At 36.2% G+C, this 21,140-nt stretch overlaps 1 protein-coding gene across 4 annotated transcripts in view; it reads right to left on the bottom strand.

The window, feature by feature from the left end:
- Window positions 1–21,140, bottom strand: part of CBLB (Cbl proto-oncogene B) — a 102,802-nt gene that overhangs the window by 9,796 nt on the left and 71,866 nt on the right. For 3 of the 4 annotated variants that reach the window (XM_060770676.2, XM_060770675.2, XM_067466638.1), the window contains exons 10-16: window positions 18,864–19,067; window positions 15,796–15,981; window positions 13,757–14,125; window positions 11,209–11,303; window positions 2,219–2,359; window positions 1,337–1,425; window positions 1,119–1,247 (exon numbers count right to left, since the gene is read on the bottom strand). In XM_060770676.2, the coding sequence (XP_060626659.2) occupies window positions 1,119–1,247; window positions 1,337–1,425; window positions 2,219–2,359; window positions 11,209–11,303; window positions 13,757–14,125; window positions 15,796–15,981; window positions 18,864–19,067 (1,213 nt within the window). The remainder of the gene's footprint in view (window positions 1–1,118; window positions 1,248–1,336; window positions 1,426–2,218; window positions 2,360–11,208; window positions 11,304–13,756; window positions 14,126–15,795; window positions 15,982–18,863; window positions 19,068–21,140) is intronic. The other variant, XM_067466639.1, reaches the window with a different exon arrangement.

Raw genomic sequence — 21,140 nt, forward strand, 5'->3', positions numbered from 1 at the left:
GGTGGTGGGACCGAGAGCAGGGCCCCCCCGGAAGATCTTAGTAGCCTTGATGGCTCATAGGGGAGAATCCGTTCGGACAGGTAAACTGGGCCAGAGCCGTTTAGGGCTTTATAGGTCAACACCAGCACTACACATAAATGACACAATTTCTAGAAAACTATGGTTTTCTGAGGAAGATTAATAGCTTTTGAAGAAAAGATGCAGTTTTCCATTGCTGCTGGGAAAAAATCCTGGATGTCGGAAAGTTGTGGAATGAAAAACCATTACGTTCCTCTCAACATCTGTCAGAACTTGCTAATGTCAAGATTTACTATAGTTTCATATTTGTGCTATTATACAACTCTAATCTTTATTTCAATAATAATGTACCAACTTACGCATATGTTTGTGGTGCTACAGCCGAAGAAACAAAACTTTGTGCAGAAAATTGCATGTGAGGAAGAGCTCACATACAATTTGCAAGTCATTTTTAATGCTACAGGATAAGTTGTTTCCCAAAATTCAAAAGGACTTTGAGAGAAAAACTAGATAGATAGGGTGGGCCAATATGTAACATTTTCTTCATTTTTTTTAAAAAAAATTGCAATACCATAACATCGTTTTCAGTATATATATATAGGAAATAAAATTACGTTATATTGCACTACTGTTTCTATATAATCTTTTCAAAAAACATTTTTGAAACATCATATGCCTTTGAGACTTTTGGCCTGCACTACAGAAAAGTCACTGAATTCTCTTTTCAAGAAGTACAGAAAATTCTGATGATCTTTCTTGTTATTTTTTCTTTCAAATTCCTGATATGCACATATTCTCAAACATATTCAAGACACGTCTTTTATGAAGTATTTGACAATTTAGGTTAAAATTTAAGCAATTATATGTTTTTTATTAAATGTCCTTATCTAGCTTTTCTTAAATGCATGGTGTTTTATTAATTTCAAGTATAAATACAGTAATAGAGAAAACATTGATTGGCCTGATAATTTTTAAGTATCCCAGTCTGTGAGCATTTTAGACAAATTATATTATTTTCCACACCAACTATCCTTCAGAATTTATACTATAAGGCAAGATAGCTTTTTTATTAATGGAAGGAGGGAAAAAGAAGATACAACCTGGAGGGTGTACCAGCAGATCGTAATCAGAAGGAGTCCTGTTGAGTACTGCGCCATGTTTCATATTTTCTCTCACAGGAGGCCGTACCGGTGGTAAAGGTATTGAGATAGTCGACTCAAAGGCTTCTTCTGAACAACAAAAGTAGCATGTTCAAAACAGCACTTTAAAAAAATGTTAATTTGGCTCTCAATTTGAAGTAGCAAATATGAAGGCATACCCATTTCTGGCTGTTTCAATCGTTTCATCTCGGAGGCAGCACTGTGAGTTTCACTAATTATTCCAGAGCATTGACCATTCTCACATACCCTGAAAGCAGAGATGTATAAAAGCACACATTTTGATATTAGGCACATGAAAGCAATAGCAGACAATTTATCATGATGACCATTAACTCATTAAGCCATCATGATTTTAACACTTCAAATTAGCCCTATTTACTCATTTAAGAGTGACATGTCAGAGGCAGAAATTAAACACAGAATTAAGATCAAGGCTATGTGTCATTTTTTTAAAAGCTTTTAGAAGTATAAGGTTTTTGTGTTTAAAAGATCAGTACTAATCATGCATTCTTCTAGCAAAAAGGTAGAAATACAGTGTTCCCTCACTTAGTGCGGGTGTTATGTTCCAGGACCAACCGCGAAAAGTGAAAATCTGTGAAGTAGGGATGATATATATGTATGTCACATTCCAAGGGTGAGACAGAAGCAAGGAGAGATTTAAGGGCACCACACAGGTTTTTTTGCTAGCTATCTCTGCTTTGCAATTTCTCTTGATTGGCTGCCTCTCTCCCGAGGGGGAGGGTGGAACCCCCTTCCACACTCCATTGTTGCCAGGAGGCAGGATTAGAACATTGCCATGGGCAACGGAGGGAAGAACCGCATCAATAAAAGATTAAATTAAACCACTTTACACAATTACACTGAAGTCTGAAATCCACATTTGTATGAAATCTTTATTAAGAGAACGAAAAGGGCACAGACATGCAAATAAGCTTTCAAAACTTCTAGATTTTTTTCATTCTCAGGGAATATACTGCAAAAATGTAAGGCACTGACATATCCTAATTGACTGCACCATTAGGGACTTGAAATAACCTTACCGAATATGAGGTTTTATATTATAACACTGAGGTGACTGTGAGGTCAAAGAGACAGGATGGGATGAAGGTATCTTGTACTCATCTTCTTCTACATTTTCCCTTGGTTTTTCAGGAAGGGAATTAATAAGAGGAACAGATGACCTCAAGAGAAAAAAATATCAAATCCAGGTAAGTCTTTTTTTTTTTTTAACTTTTACAACAAGACTACAACGTATGGTAGGATGACAGATAATGTGCTCCTCCTCTTATAAAAGGACTAGAAGGAAATCAGAAATGGTTGATTGGTGAAATCTGGCATTAACAAACAAACCCAAAACTGTGGTTTACCTTTAACAACCTTCATAAATTCAGATACGAAGCAGAGTTGTCTGATACTAGCAAGAGTTGAGATTAACCACACTTTTCATTATGGCAAACTATGGACAAGTGTGATTAGTCAAGAGCAGAAACCAAATTTCGGAACTCTTTGAAGCTATATAGGATGAGGAAAGGGAAGGAAGAACACATAGACTCAGGACAGGGAATGCAGGAATTAAGCTAATCTACATTTTACTAAATCGTAACTTAGTCTGGGGTTAAATGACAAGTACAAAATGACTCAGCAGGCCTTCAGGCCACATGGGGCTATGAACCTAGACTCACTTAATTCAAGTACAGAAACCATAATGATGCTTTCCACGGATCCGACACACCTTACAACAACAATACACAGTTAAATATTTTTAAATGTCAACTTTTCATCATTTGTTTGATAAATACAGTTGGCCTTCCATATCCGTGGATTTTGCATTCACTTATTCAACGATTCACAGTGTGAACACATTAAAATACAACAACCAAAGAAACAACCAGGCAAAACTTCCCAATGGCAAACCTTGATTTTGCTATTTTATATAAGAACACTATTTTACTTCTCTGATAAATGCATAAAATAAGACTTCTTGTGCTTCCATTATATATTATTACACTTGTGAGACCATCAGACACTCAATTTTAACAGCATTAATTTTCTATTCAAAAGATGTCTTATAGAAGAGACACAAAACAAGAATTTAAATCACTCTTCATTCTTCAAAAGAATCAGAAGGTAACAATGAAAATGCATCAATATCAAAGCACAGAGAAACTGCACTCAAGGAATTTGAAGTAAACATATTATGTTCATGAGTATTAGTAAGTTTTATCCTCAAAATGACTGTTTTACTGAAATAACCCATAATGAACATTAGAAGGTATTTATTATTGCCATGACAAAACACTTCAAAGTACCATGAAGACAGTGTCATAAGCCAAAACAAGGAAAATAATTGCACCCCAAAATCTAGTTGTGAAAGAATGTCATAACTACTTCTACAAAGATTCAACTTTAACTAAAATACAGATATTTTAAGAAGATTAGATGAAACTACAGACTTCAAAGACACTGGTTAAAGAGGAAGATTGTGTATCACATTAAAGGGCAAAGTGGGATCTGTCCACTTCCACTTTTATTACCTTTGAGGGCAAACTATGTTACAGTCAAATGTGTGTAAGAAAGCCCCCTAAAATTACAAGTTTTGAGTTTCAATTGTTTCTACACTCAAGAGCATGCTCAAAAATTAACCAATGCCACATGCGATGACTACAAGGTGCCTCCGGTGAATTTTCAATTTTATTTGTCAGTCTGTTTTCAATCGATTGTGGACAGTGGTATCATACATTCATTTTAGATATTATACTAAAGTTACCAGTTTGTAAAAAAGTGGAGGACAATTCAACATAAATTATGTAATATTTTAGATTCACAAGACCCTATATGTAATTAATGTATCTAGCTTGGACAGTTTAAAAACAGAGAAGCAGAAAGCACATTTCATTGACAGTGATTGGACATATATCCCCAATGAAAGGTGGAATCAATGAATGTGAATTTATGCAATGCAATATTTAACCACCTTCTGCAGAGGGAGCCAAAGGATATCATATATTTAAAACATGAAATAGACAAGATATGTGTGCATTCTGTCTGTACCCCAAATATTTTTAAAGTATTTTTTACACACACTCAGCACATAAAAATGAGTCAATAAAACATTCAAGTCTAAAAGTGTTGGCAAGATTTTTAATTTAATTGTATTTTCAATAGTTGGGGAGACTGGAGAAAATGCTCAAAAATACTTGTTTCCCTCTATTACTCCTGTACACAGTGATTTTTTTCCCAGAGGGAAAATAGGAGAGCATGGGAAAACTCAGATAAAATTATTCACTTGTACAAAATGCAGGAATTTCATAGTATGTACATGGGTGTGTAATCTTTTTAGCTGTCGTAAGTCATATCAAATTCATTAAATTCGTACTTACAAGGCGATATATGACACGTGAGTGTGGCCCATGCCAAAATCGTAAGAATCGAAACTTACTCAATACTTTTTTGTTTGTATTTTGTAAATTTTGGACGCCTCCCAAAGTCAATTTATTTTCAGCGCAAGGAGGCAAAGTAAAGCCAAAAAGGATGGCCTCTCATGATTAGGAGAGGGAAAGCAGGCAGCAGAGTTTGCTGGGGGGGGGGGGGGGGGGCTGAGAAAGCACAGAACTTTGGGAAATTTAGTTTGGGAAGGTGAGGAGCCCTATGCCAGATAATTTAAAAGGCCCTACCCTAAACTACATTTCCCAGAATTCTGCTCGCATTAGAAAGCCCCAATCAGGATAGAGAAGAGATTTGTCCCTCCATAGCACCAGCCAGACATAGTTCCAATAAACTGCTGAATTTGCAAAGAAGAGGACAGACTGATACTTCAAGTAAGTAAATCTCTGTGCTGGGTTGGGAAGAAATCCCTAAGTGGAGAGCCTGTGGGGATTCCTTCTGTAAAAGAAGACGAACAAATAACAAATATATAAAACCAGGGCGATAAAGAGACTAAGATAGTGGTGGTGTGTGTTGCTGAGGCTTGACTTTTAAAATGTTTTTACCTGAGGTACTTTAGAAAGGAGTAACTCATTACCCAAACCAGAATCCTTTTTACCAATATCCTCAGCCACCTTCTTCTGAGGTAAATTTGCTCCTCAATAATTAGACACACACAAGTCTTTAATAATAGTGAACTGAATAAGAAAAATGTTTATTTTCAAGAACTCTCAGGCAGTACAATTCTTGCTGGTTACTTCATATATTTATCGAGGTTACAATAACTCTAATATCAAGAAATGTTGTAACAGTTTCCATATAACTTTCAAGCTGGCTTATTTTCCTGTTAAGCTTTCTTTAATAATTTGCTGATACCTTAAAAATGTTACTCTTTTCTCAGTCTTTCAACTGGGTCAATATAATATTGTGGTTTCTTCACCTAAGCGTTAGGTTAAGTGTAAATTTGACTCCCAAAATACACTTTACTCTCAGTCTCACTGATTAACACTTAGGTACCATTTTGCCCTTCATATACTTCGGTTCTCTCACTGAAAGTATAGACTACCTTTGGGAATTCATTTCCCTTAACTCATAAGTTATTTTCTAATTCTAATAGGTCCACTTGACCCTTTAAACTAAGCAGGCTGAAGGCTAAACACTTGGCTCGGCTTCCACTAACCGGACTGAAGTGGTAAAATGTCTGCCCCTGCCAGTTGGCAGTTAGCTCCACCCACTTTGGCTCATCTAACTTGGATACATTCCTATTACAGGCTCCGTCACTATGGCAACGCATCAGCTAAGCAGCCACATTAAATGTTGGCCTGCACTTATCATATCACAACATTAATAAACATATTTAAATCATACATTATAATTAGATATTTCATTACACCTTCCAACTCAATAGGGAAAGCATATTAATTAGTTTAGAAGTTGGGTGGCCATCTGTTAGGAGAGTTTTGATGGTGCCCTTCTGCCTGGAAGAATGGAGTTGGACTAGATGGTCCTTGGGAGTCGCCCCCAACTCTAGGATTCTATGAAAATGTAAAATTGATTAATACTGGTTTTTATAGGTTAATATGAGAGATATTCAATGAAATAGCTGTTGTGGCTTTAAAAATGTTTTTGTCGAATCTTAAAAAAAATCCTAAAATCAGTAGGAATGAATATTTCTGAAAGTTGGGGGGAATTATACCCTATCTTGTATCATTGTATGTACACGTCTAGTATGTACATATATATGTAAGTCTGAGAAGAGTCATAGAGAAATAAAATGAATTTTCCATATTGTAGACATAAACAAAACAGAGACTGAAGATGCATTTCTGTACATAGAAATGCATTTCTGCACATATCATGAGAAGAACTAAGAGGGTTTGTTGGTTTTCATGATGATAACAGACTTTCTAAGGGTTCCTTTTCTATCCAATGCTAAATTAAAAGCTCTCTTCAGTACAGAGCATATCTGTAATTTTGCTTGCACAATACTAAGGCTTTCATATTTGTGAATTTCAAAACCACTTTATATTTGAAATATAAATAAGTATTCGACAGATTTCAGTTTTTCGCAGAAAATCTATTTTTCTCACAAATTCATATCTATTTTTTAAAAAACCAACATTATTCTGTTATTTTTTTTCTTTTTACTACAGGGCACTTACTAGATCCTAACTACCAAAATGTACAAAAATGGGAGGACATGTGTCTGGTTATTTTTTCCCCAGTCACCTCATTCCTTTCACACAATTGAATGGTGGGTTTTCAGAAAGAGTTAACATAGGGTAGCCACTCCAGGGTAAGAAAAAGTAATCTGGGGCCTACCCCACCTAGTTTACATATAATACACTAACCAACTATTAGTCCCAACAAGGCTACAGCCACTGGATCAGTGCTAAATCAACACTATTCCATTGAATCAGTGGGTCTCCTATTGTTGCAACTAACTATTGGATTTAACCCAATAGTTTATTTTTCTCTAACAATACTGACTGCTGCATCTGAACGGATTAAATTTGAGCTTTAAATCTCATTTGCCAATTTTATGTGTGAAGTACACTAAGTTCAGTGTACTATTTTTTACTTGCTAGATATGCACAGGGCTTCTGGTCTTTGGGTTCCACTCATACTCAGTGATGCACTGAGTAAACCTCTATGGCAGGGGTTCTCAAACTTTTTAAACAGAGGGCCAGGTCACAGTCCCTCAAACAATTGGAGGGCTGGATTATAATTTGAAAAAAAAAAATGAATGAATTCCTATGCACACTGCACATATATTATGTGTAGTGCAATAAATAAATAAATAAATAAAAACAATACAATAATTAAAATGAAGAACAATCGGAACAAATATAAATTTATTAGTATTTTAATGGAAAGTGTGGGCCTTCTTTTGGCTGATGAGATAGCGTTGTTGTTGTGTGCTCTTGAGTTGTTACAGACTTAGGTTGACCCTGAGCGAGGGCCTGGTAAATGACCTTGGAGGGCCGTATCCGGCACCCGGGCCTTAGTTTGAGGACCCCTGCTCTATGGCATATGAACTACGACCAACTCTAGTCTCTCTGATTCAGTAGATTGATTTTGAGACATATCTAAATGTCAGAACCCCAAGCAAGCTGAATATCCCTTATCTGAAATGATCAGGACTAGAAATGTTTTGAATGTTGGATTTTTTTCTAGATTTTAGAATACTGGCATATATGTAATACAATCTTTTATAGAAGAGTCACAAATCTAAACACAAAATTCATAGATGTTTCATATAGAGCTTACACATGTAGCCTGAAGCAAATTTTATACACAGTATTTTTAATAAATGTATGCACAATACAAAGTTTGTGTACACTGAACCATCAGAAAATATCTCAAAATGTGGACAATTTTGGATTTTTAAAGTTTACAATGAGTAATAATAATTTAAATTCCAAATTTATTCTTCAGCACTTTACACACCAGCATTAGTGCAGATGTAATTATCACACCTTTTGAGTATACAAAATTCACCTCAATTTCTGTGTATGTTTACTTAGAGATAAGCCACAGTGCAACAACTTATCAGGCCGCAAACTAAACCTCAGTGTCAATAACTTCTAAAGCTCCGATTATTCTCTGTGTATGTGCCTGGAAGCTGTCTGTTTTATGAAATATAGCCTACATTACCTACAATATTTGATATTCACTGCTTATTTCCATCGAAGAACTAACCAGAGCTTAGCTCCCAAATGATCTTATGCCTTTAGGACATTCATTACCAACAAGAAATAACTAAAAATGGGGAACAGGCTAGAGTTCCTCATCCCTACTATAGTGATTCTTATTTCATATATATCCCACTTTATCCATATAAATAATTCATAACTATAAAAAGGGCATCATATTGGTTATTTTTTCAACTACAATAGACATCTCAACAATTCTTATTCTCTGTGTTATTTAACTCTGTTCATGGATTTTAGACAATGAGAATTTTTAACAAGGTGAAGTAAGAGTATCAACTGCATTATGCATTAAACTGCTCTTTTATTCTGTTATTTCAAACATTCATCATTTCCCTCAATTCAATTCAGAATAAAAATAAGTGTGGAAAATGAAAAATTGAGCCTGTGTTATATAAATATTTTACAAAACAAATTAACAGAATCAATGCTTAGCAGACTCAGATTGTATATTTGCACGAACAATATTATCCCAAAAGCTCAAGGGAGTTGCTTGTTTTATAGTCTTAGTATCTCAATGGGTCAAGCTCCATATGTCTACTAGGAATAAACTCACCCTCAGTTTTTTTTTCCCGTGTCAGGAGCAAGTTGCTCCTGGTGTGAGAGAATTGGCCATCTGCAAGGATGCCCAGGGGACGCCCGGATGATTTGGTGTTTTTATCATCCTTGTGGGAGGCTTCTCTCATGTCCCCGCATGAGGAGCTGGAGCTGATAGAGGGAGCTCATCCGCCTCTCCCCGGATTCGAACCTGTGACCTGTCGGTCTTCAGTCCTGCCAGCACAGGGATTTAACCCACTGTTTTAGTGTCTCTAAAAACACTTGTTTTGTCTTGCTAAAAGGTTTCTTTAATCTTGACTACCCAATATTATTTTGATTCATTATTTTTAACTGTTAGTCAAGTTTACAGAACAGCATTAAAAATAGAACAAGAAATTAAGGCTTTGAAAATTTATTCTGGAAATCATAGAAGCAAGGAGCATTGTAAGCCCCAACCTGCTCTGGTCAATTCTGGAGAATTCTTTGGGCATGACTAAGCTGCAACCTAATCAGGAGCACTTTATATGTTCTCCACAATTTCTTCCATCCACCCATTCTTAAAAATGTATACACTACTCTTCCATCTCAGAAGTTTTCAGGACAGTAAACCAAAAGGTCTCACAGGTATTAAGCAGTGAAAATATCAATATATCTAGCTCTTTATGATTCATCTAAAATATTCCACTCTGTCTAAATTCTGAATAAATACAGTATTATAATTGACATTCTCCAAAGCTTCTGAAACACTTAAAACAAGATAGGCTTCTAGAAACCTAGAAGCTTATCTGTACAAAAAGATTATAATTATAATAAACAGAAAATGTTGTTGGATACTTTGGCTCAATGTCCAGTGCCTTTATTAAACAGACATTAGGGAGCACTCAATATTTTAACACAAACTATTTATTGTAATCACAATCTAAAAAAAAATCTGGGTAGTTTATATCCTCCCTACCAATAACCTATGAATATATGTCCCTGCACACACTCACATTTAGTCATTGCTGTGACTGATTGACAACAAATATTTACAGGTTTGCTAATTATACAATAAAAATATATTTTATTTTATATAGCTGTGTCTTCAAAATCTTTTTTTTTTCATTTTAGCAGTAGCTGAAGATTTCAAACTCAAAAATTATATGTAAGAAAAAATGATAGCAAAATGAAAATAAATTTAAAATTTCTAGATGTCAGCTAACAGCCTCTGCTAGACTTAAAAAGTAGCTAACTCCATAGAAACAGGAAAATGTCAAATACAATGGGGAGACATGATCAATTGCAAGTATCTTCAAACTCAGTACATTTACATTCATGTTATATTACATGGGAGGGAGGGAAAGAGAGAAGGAGAGAAAGGGGAGGAGGTCAAATGCAGAATATATGAGAGAGAAGGGCGGAATTAAAAGCATTTGTCAGAGTCAAAGAGATTGCAGTAGTTAAGACATATGAATTAGTTAGGAATATGAGTGATTTGAGTCATCCCAATTCCTTCATGGTCATGTCATACGACAAACGCAAGGTAGATGACAAAAGCCAGGAGTAGCATAATGATGGAGTCTCGTGGGGTGGTGTTTCTTTTAAGGCCAGGCTCTTGCCTTTCACCACTCTACTCAAAGAATAGGATGGTTCCTTTTGGAAACCGTTATGGTACAGTACAGGCAATCCCTGAGTTACAAAATCCAACTTACAAATAACTCATAGTTAAGAACAGAGGTGAGACACTAGGAAGTGAAAGAAATCTACCCCTAAGAAGGAAAATTCACTCCTGGAAGAGCTATCACTGGGAAAAGGTATCTCAACTGAAGCTTTATCCTTGTTTCCAGAACAAGCAAATTTTTCAAAATCCAATTATCACAGGGACAGAAAGTGAGGTGAAATTTTCTGAAGAGTGGCACAGACAGCAAAACAACTACCATACCACAGAGGTATTAACTCTTCCCTATACTATCCAAAGCATGCATACATGCACGCGCGCGCAAACACACACACACACACACACATATAGAGAGAGAGAGGGGCTGGAGTTACACAAAAAATTTAATTGTTGTGACTTACATATACATTCAACTTAAGGACAAACCTACAAAGATTATCTTGTTCGTAATGTGGGGACTGCCTGCATCACACTGACTTGTGGCTAAGTTGACTCAGATTCTTTAAGTTGAGTTGATTTTTTGATCAAAACCTTTAGACATATATGAGTATACCGGATAAGACACACACTTAGTGCATTTTAAAGTCATTTCAAAACATTGCAGCATTGTCTCTTTTAAAAGAGAATAACTAGAATTGATTTAGCTAATCCATTTTCCCCACTATGTAATTTATATTATTGATTTAAAAATTAAACTCACTTCATATTCAGCATGACTGATGCAACTGGAGGAGGGGATGCAAGTCGGGGCGGAACATCATATTCCTCATTAGTTAGATGGCCGTTTGAAAATAGCTGCAAGAGATGGATTTCTTAGTGTTATAACCACCGAACAACATATAAAATGCATGATTTTCTAAACCCCTTGAAATCTTTCCCACTAAAACTACCAAATATTTACTTAGCATAAGTTTATAAGTCAATAAAAACCTAATGCAGTTCAACTTTTAATCCTCAAACACTTTATATAGAGACACAATAGTAAGGGTATCTGAACATTATCTTTACAGTCTCCATGCTATATGTAGCTGAAACTGTAAATATACTGTCTGTAAAGACAATATTTATTCTGACATATTGTTTTGTATTCTAAACCCATTTAAAAGAACCATAGAAATATATGGAGAACCACAAAACTGATAAAATCAAAACTACCATATTTCACCAAATCTAAGACACCATTAAATGCATGGTACCCATGATTTCCAAGCTCTAATTTTAAGAAAAAAGATTTTTCTTGGAATATCTTTTAGAATTTTCTCTGTAGACACAATACTTTTTGTTTGTTTGCTTCAATGCAGTTTTGTAGTGCGATCCTTCCTGTAGTGTGAAGAGGGAATAATAATAATAATAATAATAATAATAATAATAATAACAACAACAAGTCATTAGAACAAACGTCATCAAAGCCAGAATTGAAAAGTCGACAACAGATCCCAAATGTAGATCTCCAATAACAAGTCCCAGAAGCACTTTAGTAGAACTAAGATTGCTGCACACTGCACACTGCACTTACCCTATAATCCTTACATACCTCCTGTCACATCAGTACTTTTAATCTTGTACCCATTACTCTGGCCCGGCCCAGTTTTATAGTGTCTTGATGTATTGTTTATTGCTTGTTGTTAATATTGTTTTAACTGTTTTTAATTTGCTTTAGGTGTTGTATTGTTGTGTTGTGTTTTGAGGCCTTGGCCTATATAAGCCGTATCGAGTCCTTTGGGAGATGCTAGCAGGGTACAAATAAAGATAATAATAATAATAATAATAATAATAATAATAATAATAATAATAGAGTCTGCAAGGACGCAGATGAAACAATAGATCACATCGTGAGCTGCTGCAAGAAGATCGCGCAGACAGACTACAAGCAGAGGCATAACACCATTGCTCAGATGGTTCATTGGAACCTGTGCCACAAATACCATCTGCCTGCAACAAAGAACTGGTGGGATCACAAGCTGGAAAGAGTTACAGAGAATAAACACGCCAAATTCCTGTGGGACTTCCGGATTCAGACAGACAGAGTTTTGGAGCATAATGCTCCTGACCTCACAATCGTGTTAAAAACAAAGTATAGATCGTTGATGTCGCAATCCCAGGTGACAGCAGGATTGCAGACAAACAACTGGAAAAGCTGACACTATATGAGGATTTAAAGATCGAACTGCAAAGACTCTGGCACAAGCCAGTAAAGGTGGTTCCAGTGGTGATCGGCACACTGGGTGCAGTGCCTAAAGATCTTGGCCTGCACTTAAACACAATTGGCGCTGACAAAATTACCATCTGCCAGCTGCAGAAGGCCACCTTACTGGGATCTGCATGCATTATTTGTGGATCACACAGTCCTAGACACTTGGGAAGTGTCTGAAGTGTGATCCAATTCAACAGCCAGCAGAGTGTCTGCTGTGGACTCATCTTGTTGTGTTTCTAATAATAATAATAATAATAATAATAATAATAATAATAATAAGTTTATCCTTGTATCCTGCCTCCATCTCCCCAAAGGGACACAGGTCGGCTTACACACAGCACAAGGTGCAAAAAAAAAAAGGGAACATAAAATAAAACACAATATAAAATACAATTGAATAAAACAAATAAGCATAAAAACAAGCAACTTAAGATTCAAATTAAAACAGCACTAATCAAGTCAACTATTTGCATGAGTGTTTTATTACATATATGGGTCCTTTGGGGAAACAGCAGAAGTCACACTGTGTTGGGGGGGGGGGGGCGTCCGACTGAAGCCAAAATGTTGGGAGCACAGCAAGCCACTAGGGCTTGGGCCCTTCCTCTTCTCTCTCGGAGGCATAACAGTTTTGCAAGAGAAAAATATTATAAAAGTGAGGCTCATCCTCAAATATTAGGCACATCTTGTTTTTGAAGCCCCTTAAATGGGAAAAAGTGTGCCTTAGATTCAATGGAATATGTTAATAGAAACCGCAAGATTGTCTAAGAATGAGAAGTTGATACAGGGGATTATAATGCGAGAAAGGCTGGAGAATCTACAACATTTTTAAATAATTTAATAAGTCTAGAGAGATTCTCCTTTTGCAAGATTTCTGACTGCATAATCTTAAAAGTAGCAGTACTTTAAAAAAGAAAATGCAATGATCTGTTTATTAATTCCAGAATTTTAATTATTAAGTGTCAAAGGGAAAGGAGATAACTAAGAAACAGCACTTGACCCAGCTGGAAACTGTTAAATATAATTAAGCATCATGTATTGCACTATAGGTTCTTACCTTGGCATTTTCAAGAGCCAAATCATGACGTCTATGCTTTCTCAGAAATATTGGATCAGAACCCATTCGACAATGCCTTCCATTCATATTTGAACTTGCAGTGAGTCCAAGTTTGGGAGAACCATCACTCCCAGCTATTCGACATCCCACTATTTGATTAGTCCCACAAACTTCTCTGGGACACCAGGCTTCAAGTGGCATAGGCTGGTCTCTGCAAGGCACACTTTCAGGGTGATGCAAGTGTCTATTTAACCGGTTATCCGGTGGAATGGGAGGAGGCCTTTCTGGTGGAGGTGGAGGAGGATCCCGTATGGGTGGTGGTGGTGCAGGAAGAGGCTTGTCTTGTTTCCTCATCATACATGGAGAAGACTAGGTATTCAACATAAAGTAACACAGTTTAAGTACATCATGACACATACATGTACATTATATTAGAGCTTCTGGGGAACATTTCTCGACTTGCTATTTTCTAAATTGGTTATTTAAAATGAGTTAAATAATGACTGGATGATGAAAAGCAAAAGATCTTGATCACAAGTTCATGGCAAATGCACTTGTGCTATTTAGTTGAAAAAAACAAAAAAAACTACATTCAAAACTCACACATCAAACTACTCACATTTTAACATTCAGCATCTCCATCAAACTTCACCAATATTGTAAAACAAATGTAATGTGGGATATACAGAATTTGACATCAAGTTCTATGAGAGTCTGTAGTATATGATTTTCTAGTATATTGCACTGCGTTCATCATCTCAATTAAATGCCAGACCTCACCAGCAATTGCAACCTTTCAGTGCCAGTTTAAATGACAAAGTTAATTAAAATTATGATAGCAATGAGGAAACATTTTATGTACTTTAGTTGTTTAAGTATTATGCAGCTAGAATTAAAATTAATTTGTAAATAGAACTGTCAAGTCTGCAGGCAAAACACTGATAAAAGGAAAATGTGTGTTATCACCGGGCATTCACACACATGCAGGAACATATGCAACCACACTTAATTGGGTTTTCAAAGTATCCTGTCAACATTCAATTAAAAATCTATTTTAATACAACCCAAACAGAAGCCCTGCATTAAAACCTACATACTTGACTAAACTATTTTATATCGGGTACTTTTTCTAACATGATACAGAAATATTGATGAAATTAAACTTTCTGTTCTTAAAGTTTAACCCTTTGCAGTAAACACACATTGGTCTGACAGTTTTTCCTCTAAGGGAGAGTGTCCAAACTTTTAAAACCAAGGGCCAGTTCACGGTTCCCTCAGCCTGTTTGCGGCGGGTGGGGGTTGGTGGTGGTGGTGGCTATAGTTTGAAAAACATACTGCATATGTCTTATTTGTAGTGCAAAAAAAACCCATGAAAGAACAATACAATATATGAAGTGAATAACATGTGTAACCAACGTAAAAGTACCTATCTTTCAATGGGAAGTGTGGGCGTGCTTTTGGCTGATGAGAGTCAAGATAATTAAGACTGTTGTTGTTATGTGTCTTCAAGTCATTTCAGACAGTAGTATATGCTGCCTGAGTCTGGTGGAGTACTCTTTCTATGGAGGTTTTTCAGCAGAGGTGGAATGGCCATCTATTGGGAGGGCTTTGATTATGGAGGGGGTGGGGTGGGGTTAGCTGCCACCTGGTGCTCCCCTTTACTTCCCAAGGGAGGATTCGCAGCAAAGGGCAGCCTTTTTGGAAAATGCAGGGAGACAATGAGGAGGATGAAGGTGGGGCAGAGAAGAAAGGGAGGGAGGAAAGCCAGTTTCACTATCTTAGCCATATGGACAATTTTAGATTTTGAAGGATTTCAGTTGTCCAGGAACTCAATCTGTAGATTATGATGAAACCAGAGGGATTGTCAATCTGGTCCTCTTTGTCCTGATCACACATTTGACTTCCATTGCAGACTTGCTCCTAAGGATAGTTTGCCAGCAGGGCTAGTTTATAAATGAGAACTTTACTCATGGATATCACATGAGTAAATTTTGGGTTTCACCTGAGAAAGGTGTGTTAAAAATGTAAATTGGACATACCTTTGGTGAACTAGCAGGGCTGGCACAAGGAGATCGAGCAACTCCCTTCTGAATTAGATCTAGTCGAGGAGGCACTGGTGGAAGGCTAAGATGGGGCCCTTGTAGGGGATCAGGAAGTGGTTTTCTTCTTTGAGATAGTGGAGAAGATCCAGGGGATGTCACAGGTGAATTCTGCCTTTCATTACACTGCAACGGAAAGCACTCATAAAGCCTATAACACATATAACTTGCATTGATTAAAGAGAATCTAGGTTAGTAAATTCTTTCAGTGACATTAGCCATTTACTATGGAAAGAGTTCTGAGTTTATATTTTTTTTCAAAATTTTGTTTCTCTTACACTCAATATTCTTAGATGTCACTCCAAGTGAAACCTAAAACATACCAGCACCTGCTTCAACATTCTTTGAATGTCTCCAGACTCCTCCACATCATAGTAATCAAAAAGCATGTAGAGAAACTTGATTTTAACATCACTAGGGATGTTTTTCTCATTTTTTCCTCCATTCTGTTTTTATAATATTTTGCCTAATGAGCTATGTGAAAATTAACTAACATTAACTAAGAATGCAGATACTTCTAGATGAGCACTACGTGTGAAAAAGATCTTGGAGTCCTCGTGGACAACAAGTTAAACATGAGCCAACAATGTGATGTGGCGGCAAAAAAAGCCAATGGGATTTTGGCCTGCATCAATAGGAGCATAGTGTCTAGATCTAAGGAAGTAATGCTACCCCTCTATTCTGCTTTGGTTAGACCACATCTGGAATATTGTGTCCAATTCTGGGCACCACAATTCAAGAGAGATATTGACAAGCTGGAATGTGTCCAGAGGAGGGCGACTAAAATGATCAAGGGTCTGGAGAACAAGCCCTATGAGGAGCGGCTTAGGGAACTGGGCATGTTTAGCCTGAAGAAGAGAAGGCTGAGAGGAGATATGATAGCCATGTATAAATATGTGAGAGGAAGCCACAGGGAGGAGGGAGCAAGCTTGTTTTCTGCTTCCTTGGAGACTAGGACGCGGAACAATGGCTTCAAACTACAAGAGAGGAGATTCCATCTGAACATTAGGAAGAACTTCCTGACTGTGAGAGCTGTTCAGCAGTGGAACTCTCTGCCCCGGAGTGTGGTGGAGGCTCCTTCTTTGGAAGCTTTTAAGCAGAGGCTGGATGGCCATTTGTCAGGGGTGATTTGAATGCAATATTCCTGCTTCTTGGCAGGGGGTTGGACTGGATGGCCCATGAGGTCTCTTCCAACTCTTTGATTCTATGATTCTATGATTCTAAGTTCATATAGTTCAGAAAGCATGCAAACTATACATTTGAGTTTTCAAATTTTATATGCAAAACTTGTATTATTCTTAGCGCTTCCTAGTTTACTATATCAGTAAATGTTCCTTCTTCTGAATAATAAATCCTGAATCTATGATTTATACTGTGACCACCACTATATGATTTGAAACAAGCTACCTCTCTAGTTGGTTTTGAGCTTTTCAAAATAAGCCTTTAGCTACTATACTATTTTACAGTGAGGCCGACTTGTTCACTAGAAAATAATAATTAGGATTATTACACCAAAGTTCAGTTTCTATTCAAATGACTGAAAGAGGTTTGCTGTTTCAGCTACATACTACACCTCTAACACATATAAAAAGCACATGGGGACAAGTGAAAAACAAACAAAACAAGCCACAATGATTTTGGCTGTCTCAACCCAGGCTCTTAATTAGGTGATGAACAAAGAAGTATTTCATACAAGTATTTCACAAAGACTTAGGACTGAATTTAGGTCAGAAATACATGAAGAAATAGATTAACATAATAATTAACATCCAACTACTACAGTGTCCAAAGGCCAGAGCGATCAGTAAACATAACTGCCAAAAAACAGTGGCATTTAAGGGGATGCCAGATCAACAGAAGTGTATTTGTAGTCATTAAAGCTAGTTCATATCCTATCCTGTAAGGCTTACTTGAAAAATGTTGGATTCAAATCTTTAAAAATGCAAAAAAAAGTTTGCATGTTGCACATGTGACAATTATTCAAGATAGGTCAATCTCTCATTTGTGAGTGAATATGCTGAAAATCTGCATATTTTCAATGCAAAATGTGTCTTTCCCTTAAGTCAAACACTTTGGCTCAGAGCTCCATGTATTTTTTGATTATTATTTTTTTTGCTAACTTGTTTAAGAATATTAATAGACTAATGCAAAATGTTCTGAAAGATGATGTTATTTTTATTTTTCAAGAGTCTTAACACAACCTTTGTATAGGAATTGATCATTTAGGCAATACTGGAATTTCTTTTTAAAACTTTTCATAGCTCATAACTGCCCAGCAACCCCACAAAAAAAAACCCTTATCGATTGCAAATGGCATCTTAACCCATAGGTTGGGAACCACTGCCCTATACAATACGTAAATTATAGAAGCTAATGGCAAGAAATATGGTAACTAGCTCTAAAAGCCTTTGAAAAAATCCTTCCAAAAATCAACAGTGAAATGAAATCCTAGTATTTATGTATTTATTTACTTTATTTCTACCCTGTTCTTCTCACCCTGAGGGGGACTCAGAGCGGCTTACAGATTTTGGCAAATATTCAATGCTACCATTATACAAAAACAATACATCAATAAAATCAATAAACATATAAATTATAATTAAAACTAGTTTAAAAACTGGTAAAAATGAAGGAGAAAAGCACAAAGCTTCCTATTGGCATTAAGTGGAAGGATAAAGTGGAAAACTATCACTTTTCAAATATCTGGTTGGTGCTTATAAACAGACAGCTCAATTAAATAGATAGTTGATTTGTCAGGATTCTTATATTTCTTAAAATGATGGGTCAAAATTATTTCACATAATAAAAACTTTGCCTATGTTTAATTTAACAATGAAGAAATATGCTGCTTACCTGTTAATGAATATCATGATTGATTAACATAGCCTATATTTAACAGTATTTAAGTACCTGTAAGGGACTCAACTAATTCTTACAAATGACTTCATTTTAGCTTTTCTATGCCAGTAAGAGTGAAATATGTTACATGTTTCAACAGAAATATATACCTTTCGCACAGATGCCAATCGATTCATCATTAAACATTCTTCTCTATCATCATCATCATCCAAATCAAGCATGGGGATACCAAAACTATCCATGATGCTGCAGCACCGTATGTTCTCATCCCTGGGATCAAAGGGATCTACAATAATGGGCTCCGTCCCTTTGATTTCACAGCGACAGAAAGGACATCCTTGGCCATCAGACTCCTGTATGGGAAAAAATCATTTTAAATTACCGAACACAATTTTATCTCTGTGTATTTGGATTCCTAAACTCTCTAAGGGAAACATTTTAACCTTGTACCAAACAATTCTTTAAAATCCTATAAAATTAAAACAGAAACTATAATAAAACCAATTTGAATAAAGTTATTTAATTATGGGTTGCCTCTGTTATTTCTGATTTTTTATGGCCCTGTGAATAGTGGGAATATTTTCTATTGGACAGAATTCCATGAAAACAGAGCAAGAGCTTTGCATATCCACAGATCTCCACAAATTAGTCTAAGCAACTTGAGTCGTAATATCTAATGGCCTTCAAAGGGTAATATTCCTGTATTTTGCTAATGTACATTACGCTACAAAATGTTTATGCGTTTTTATTTAATACAACTGAGAAAATCTAAAAAGTGACAAAAATGTTTTAAGAGGAGCCAACTAAAGAATATACAATAACACTAAGGTGTGAATCCCGCTATGAATAAATCTTGCTAAGAAAACCCCATAACAGAGTTACCATAAGTAAAAAAAAAAAAAAAAAAAAAAAAAGCTTCACAGTACACATCAATAACAACAACAACTTTATTAACCCTATCTCAAACAACTATGGTTTTCCACTTCCTTGGCTCAGGCTCATTTTTTCTCACTTGCTTCCCTCTACTCTTGAAATTGCTTCCTTGAACATGTGTGGTCTTGCTCCTTCTCTTGCTGCTTTCAAATCTCAATTGAAAACATTTTTGTTTTCCAGGGCTTTTGGAATTTGTTTAATATTGTTTTGTAGTCTTGTATATTCAGATTATGGATTAATCTGTTTGCTTTGTAGCATATTGCTTCTTTGTTTTTGTATTTTATCTGGATGGCTTGGTTTGAACGTTGATTCTACAGTTTTGTATTTTGTTATTTTTTCCCCTCTGTGTGCATATATGATATAACATATATTTTAGATTGTATCCATTGGTTTGGGTTGTTTACTGTAAAACAGGGGTTTTCAAACTTTTTCAGCCATGGAGCACTTTTTGAAGCAAAAGTTTCTTGTGGAGCTCCAATAAATGTTTATATATTGCATAATATATAATATATAATGTATATATATCAGGCATGGGCAAACTTTTGGACACAAAGGCCACATTGCATTTTAAAGTTTGACCGATGGGCTGGGTCAATGGCAGATGGGTGGATGAAGTTTGTGTGAACTGGAAAAAAATGAACAAATTGCTATGCACACTACAGATATTTCGCTTGTAGTACAATCCCCCCCCCACCCCTGGGGAAAAAAAACAGAAGGAGGGGGAGGAGGAACAATATAATATTTAAAATGAAGAAAAATTTAAACCAAGATAAACCTAACAATATGTGGAAGATCCCAGAGACCATCCAGTCCAACCCCCTTCAGTGGAAGATCCCAGAGACCATCCAATCCAACCCCCTTCTGTCATGCAGGAAAAGCACAAATCATATCATCCCCAATAGATGGCCAACTAGCCTTTGTAATAATAGTAACAACTACTATAACAACAACACCAAGATAAAACATGGCCTTTTTCTAAAGACTTTGGGGCAGGCATCCTCAAACTGCGTGTTTGAGCCTCCAACTCCCAGAAGCCCTAACAGGCTTGTTCAATTGTCAGGAATTCTGGGAGTTGAAGGCCCAAACACCTGGAGGGCCTCAGTTTGAGGATGCCTGCTTTGGGGCCTAGTTGATTTCATCCAAATCTGCACATGTATATAGTTTCAAATTGCCTTATAACTTAATATGGATTTAGTTTGCTTTACTTATTTTTATTGTCCTAAATTGTTTTAAAAGTGTTAAATGGATGTTGTATGCTGCAGTGAGATTTCATGACACTGGCCAAGACATAACGATTCTAATAAACAACAATGCATATATGCTAATTAAATACACTCTAAACCCCCTTAAGGAGGATTTTCAGGATTTTCTTCTGGCTTCAGTAGCTAACCAAAATATATGGCCCTTCACCAAGTCTATAGGGACCTCATTTACAAGGGTGAAGGCCTCCCTGAGGTACTGAGTTTTATGCTCAAAGGGAATGCTTCTGAAGC

This window comes from Anolis sagrei, chromosome 3, assembly GCF_037176765.1.
Source record: "Anolis sagrei isolate rAnoSag1 chromosome 3, rAnoSag1.mat, whole genome shotgun sequence".
Lineage (NCBI taxonomy): Eukaryota > Metazoa > Chordata > Lepidosauria > Squamata > Dactyloidae > Anolis > Anolis sagrei.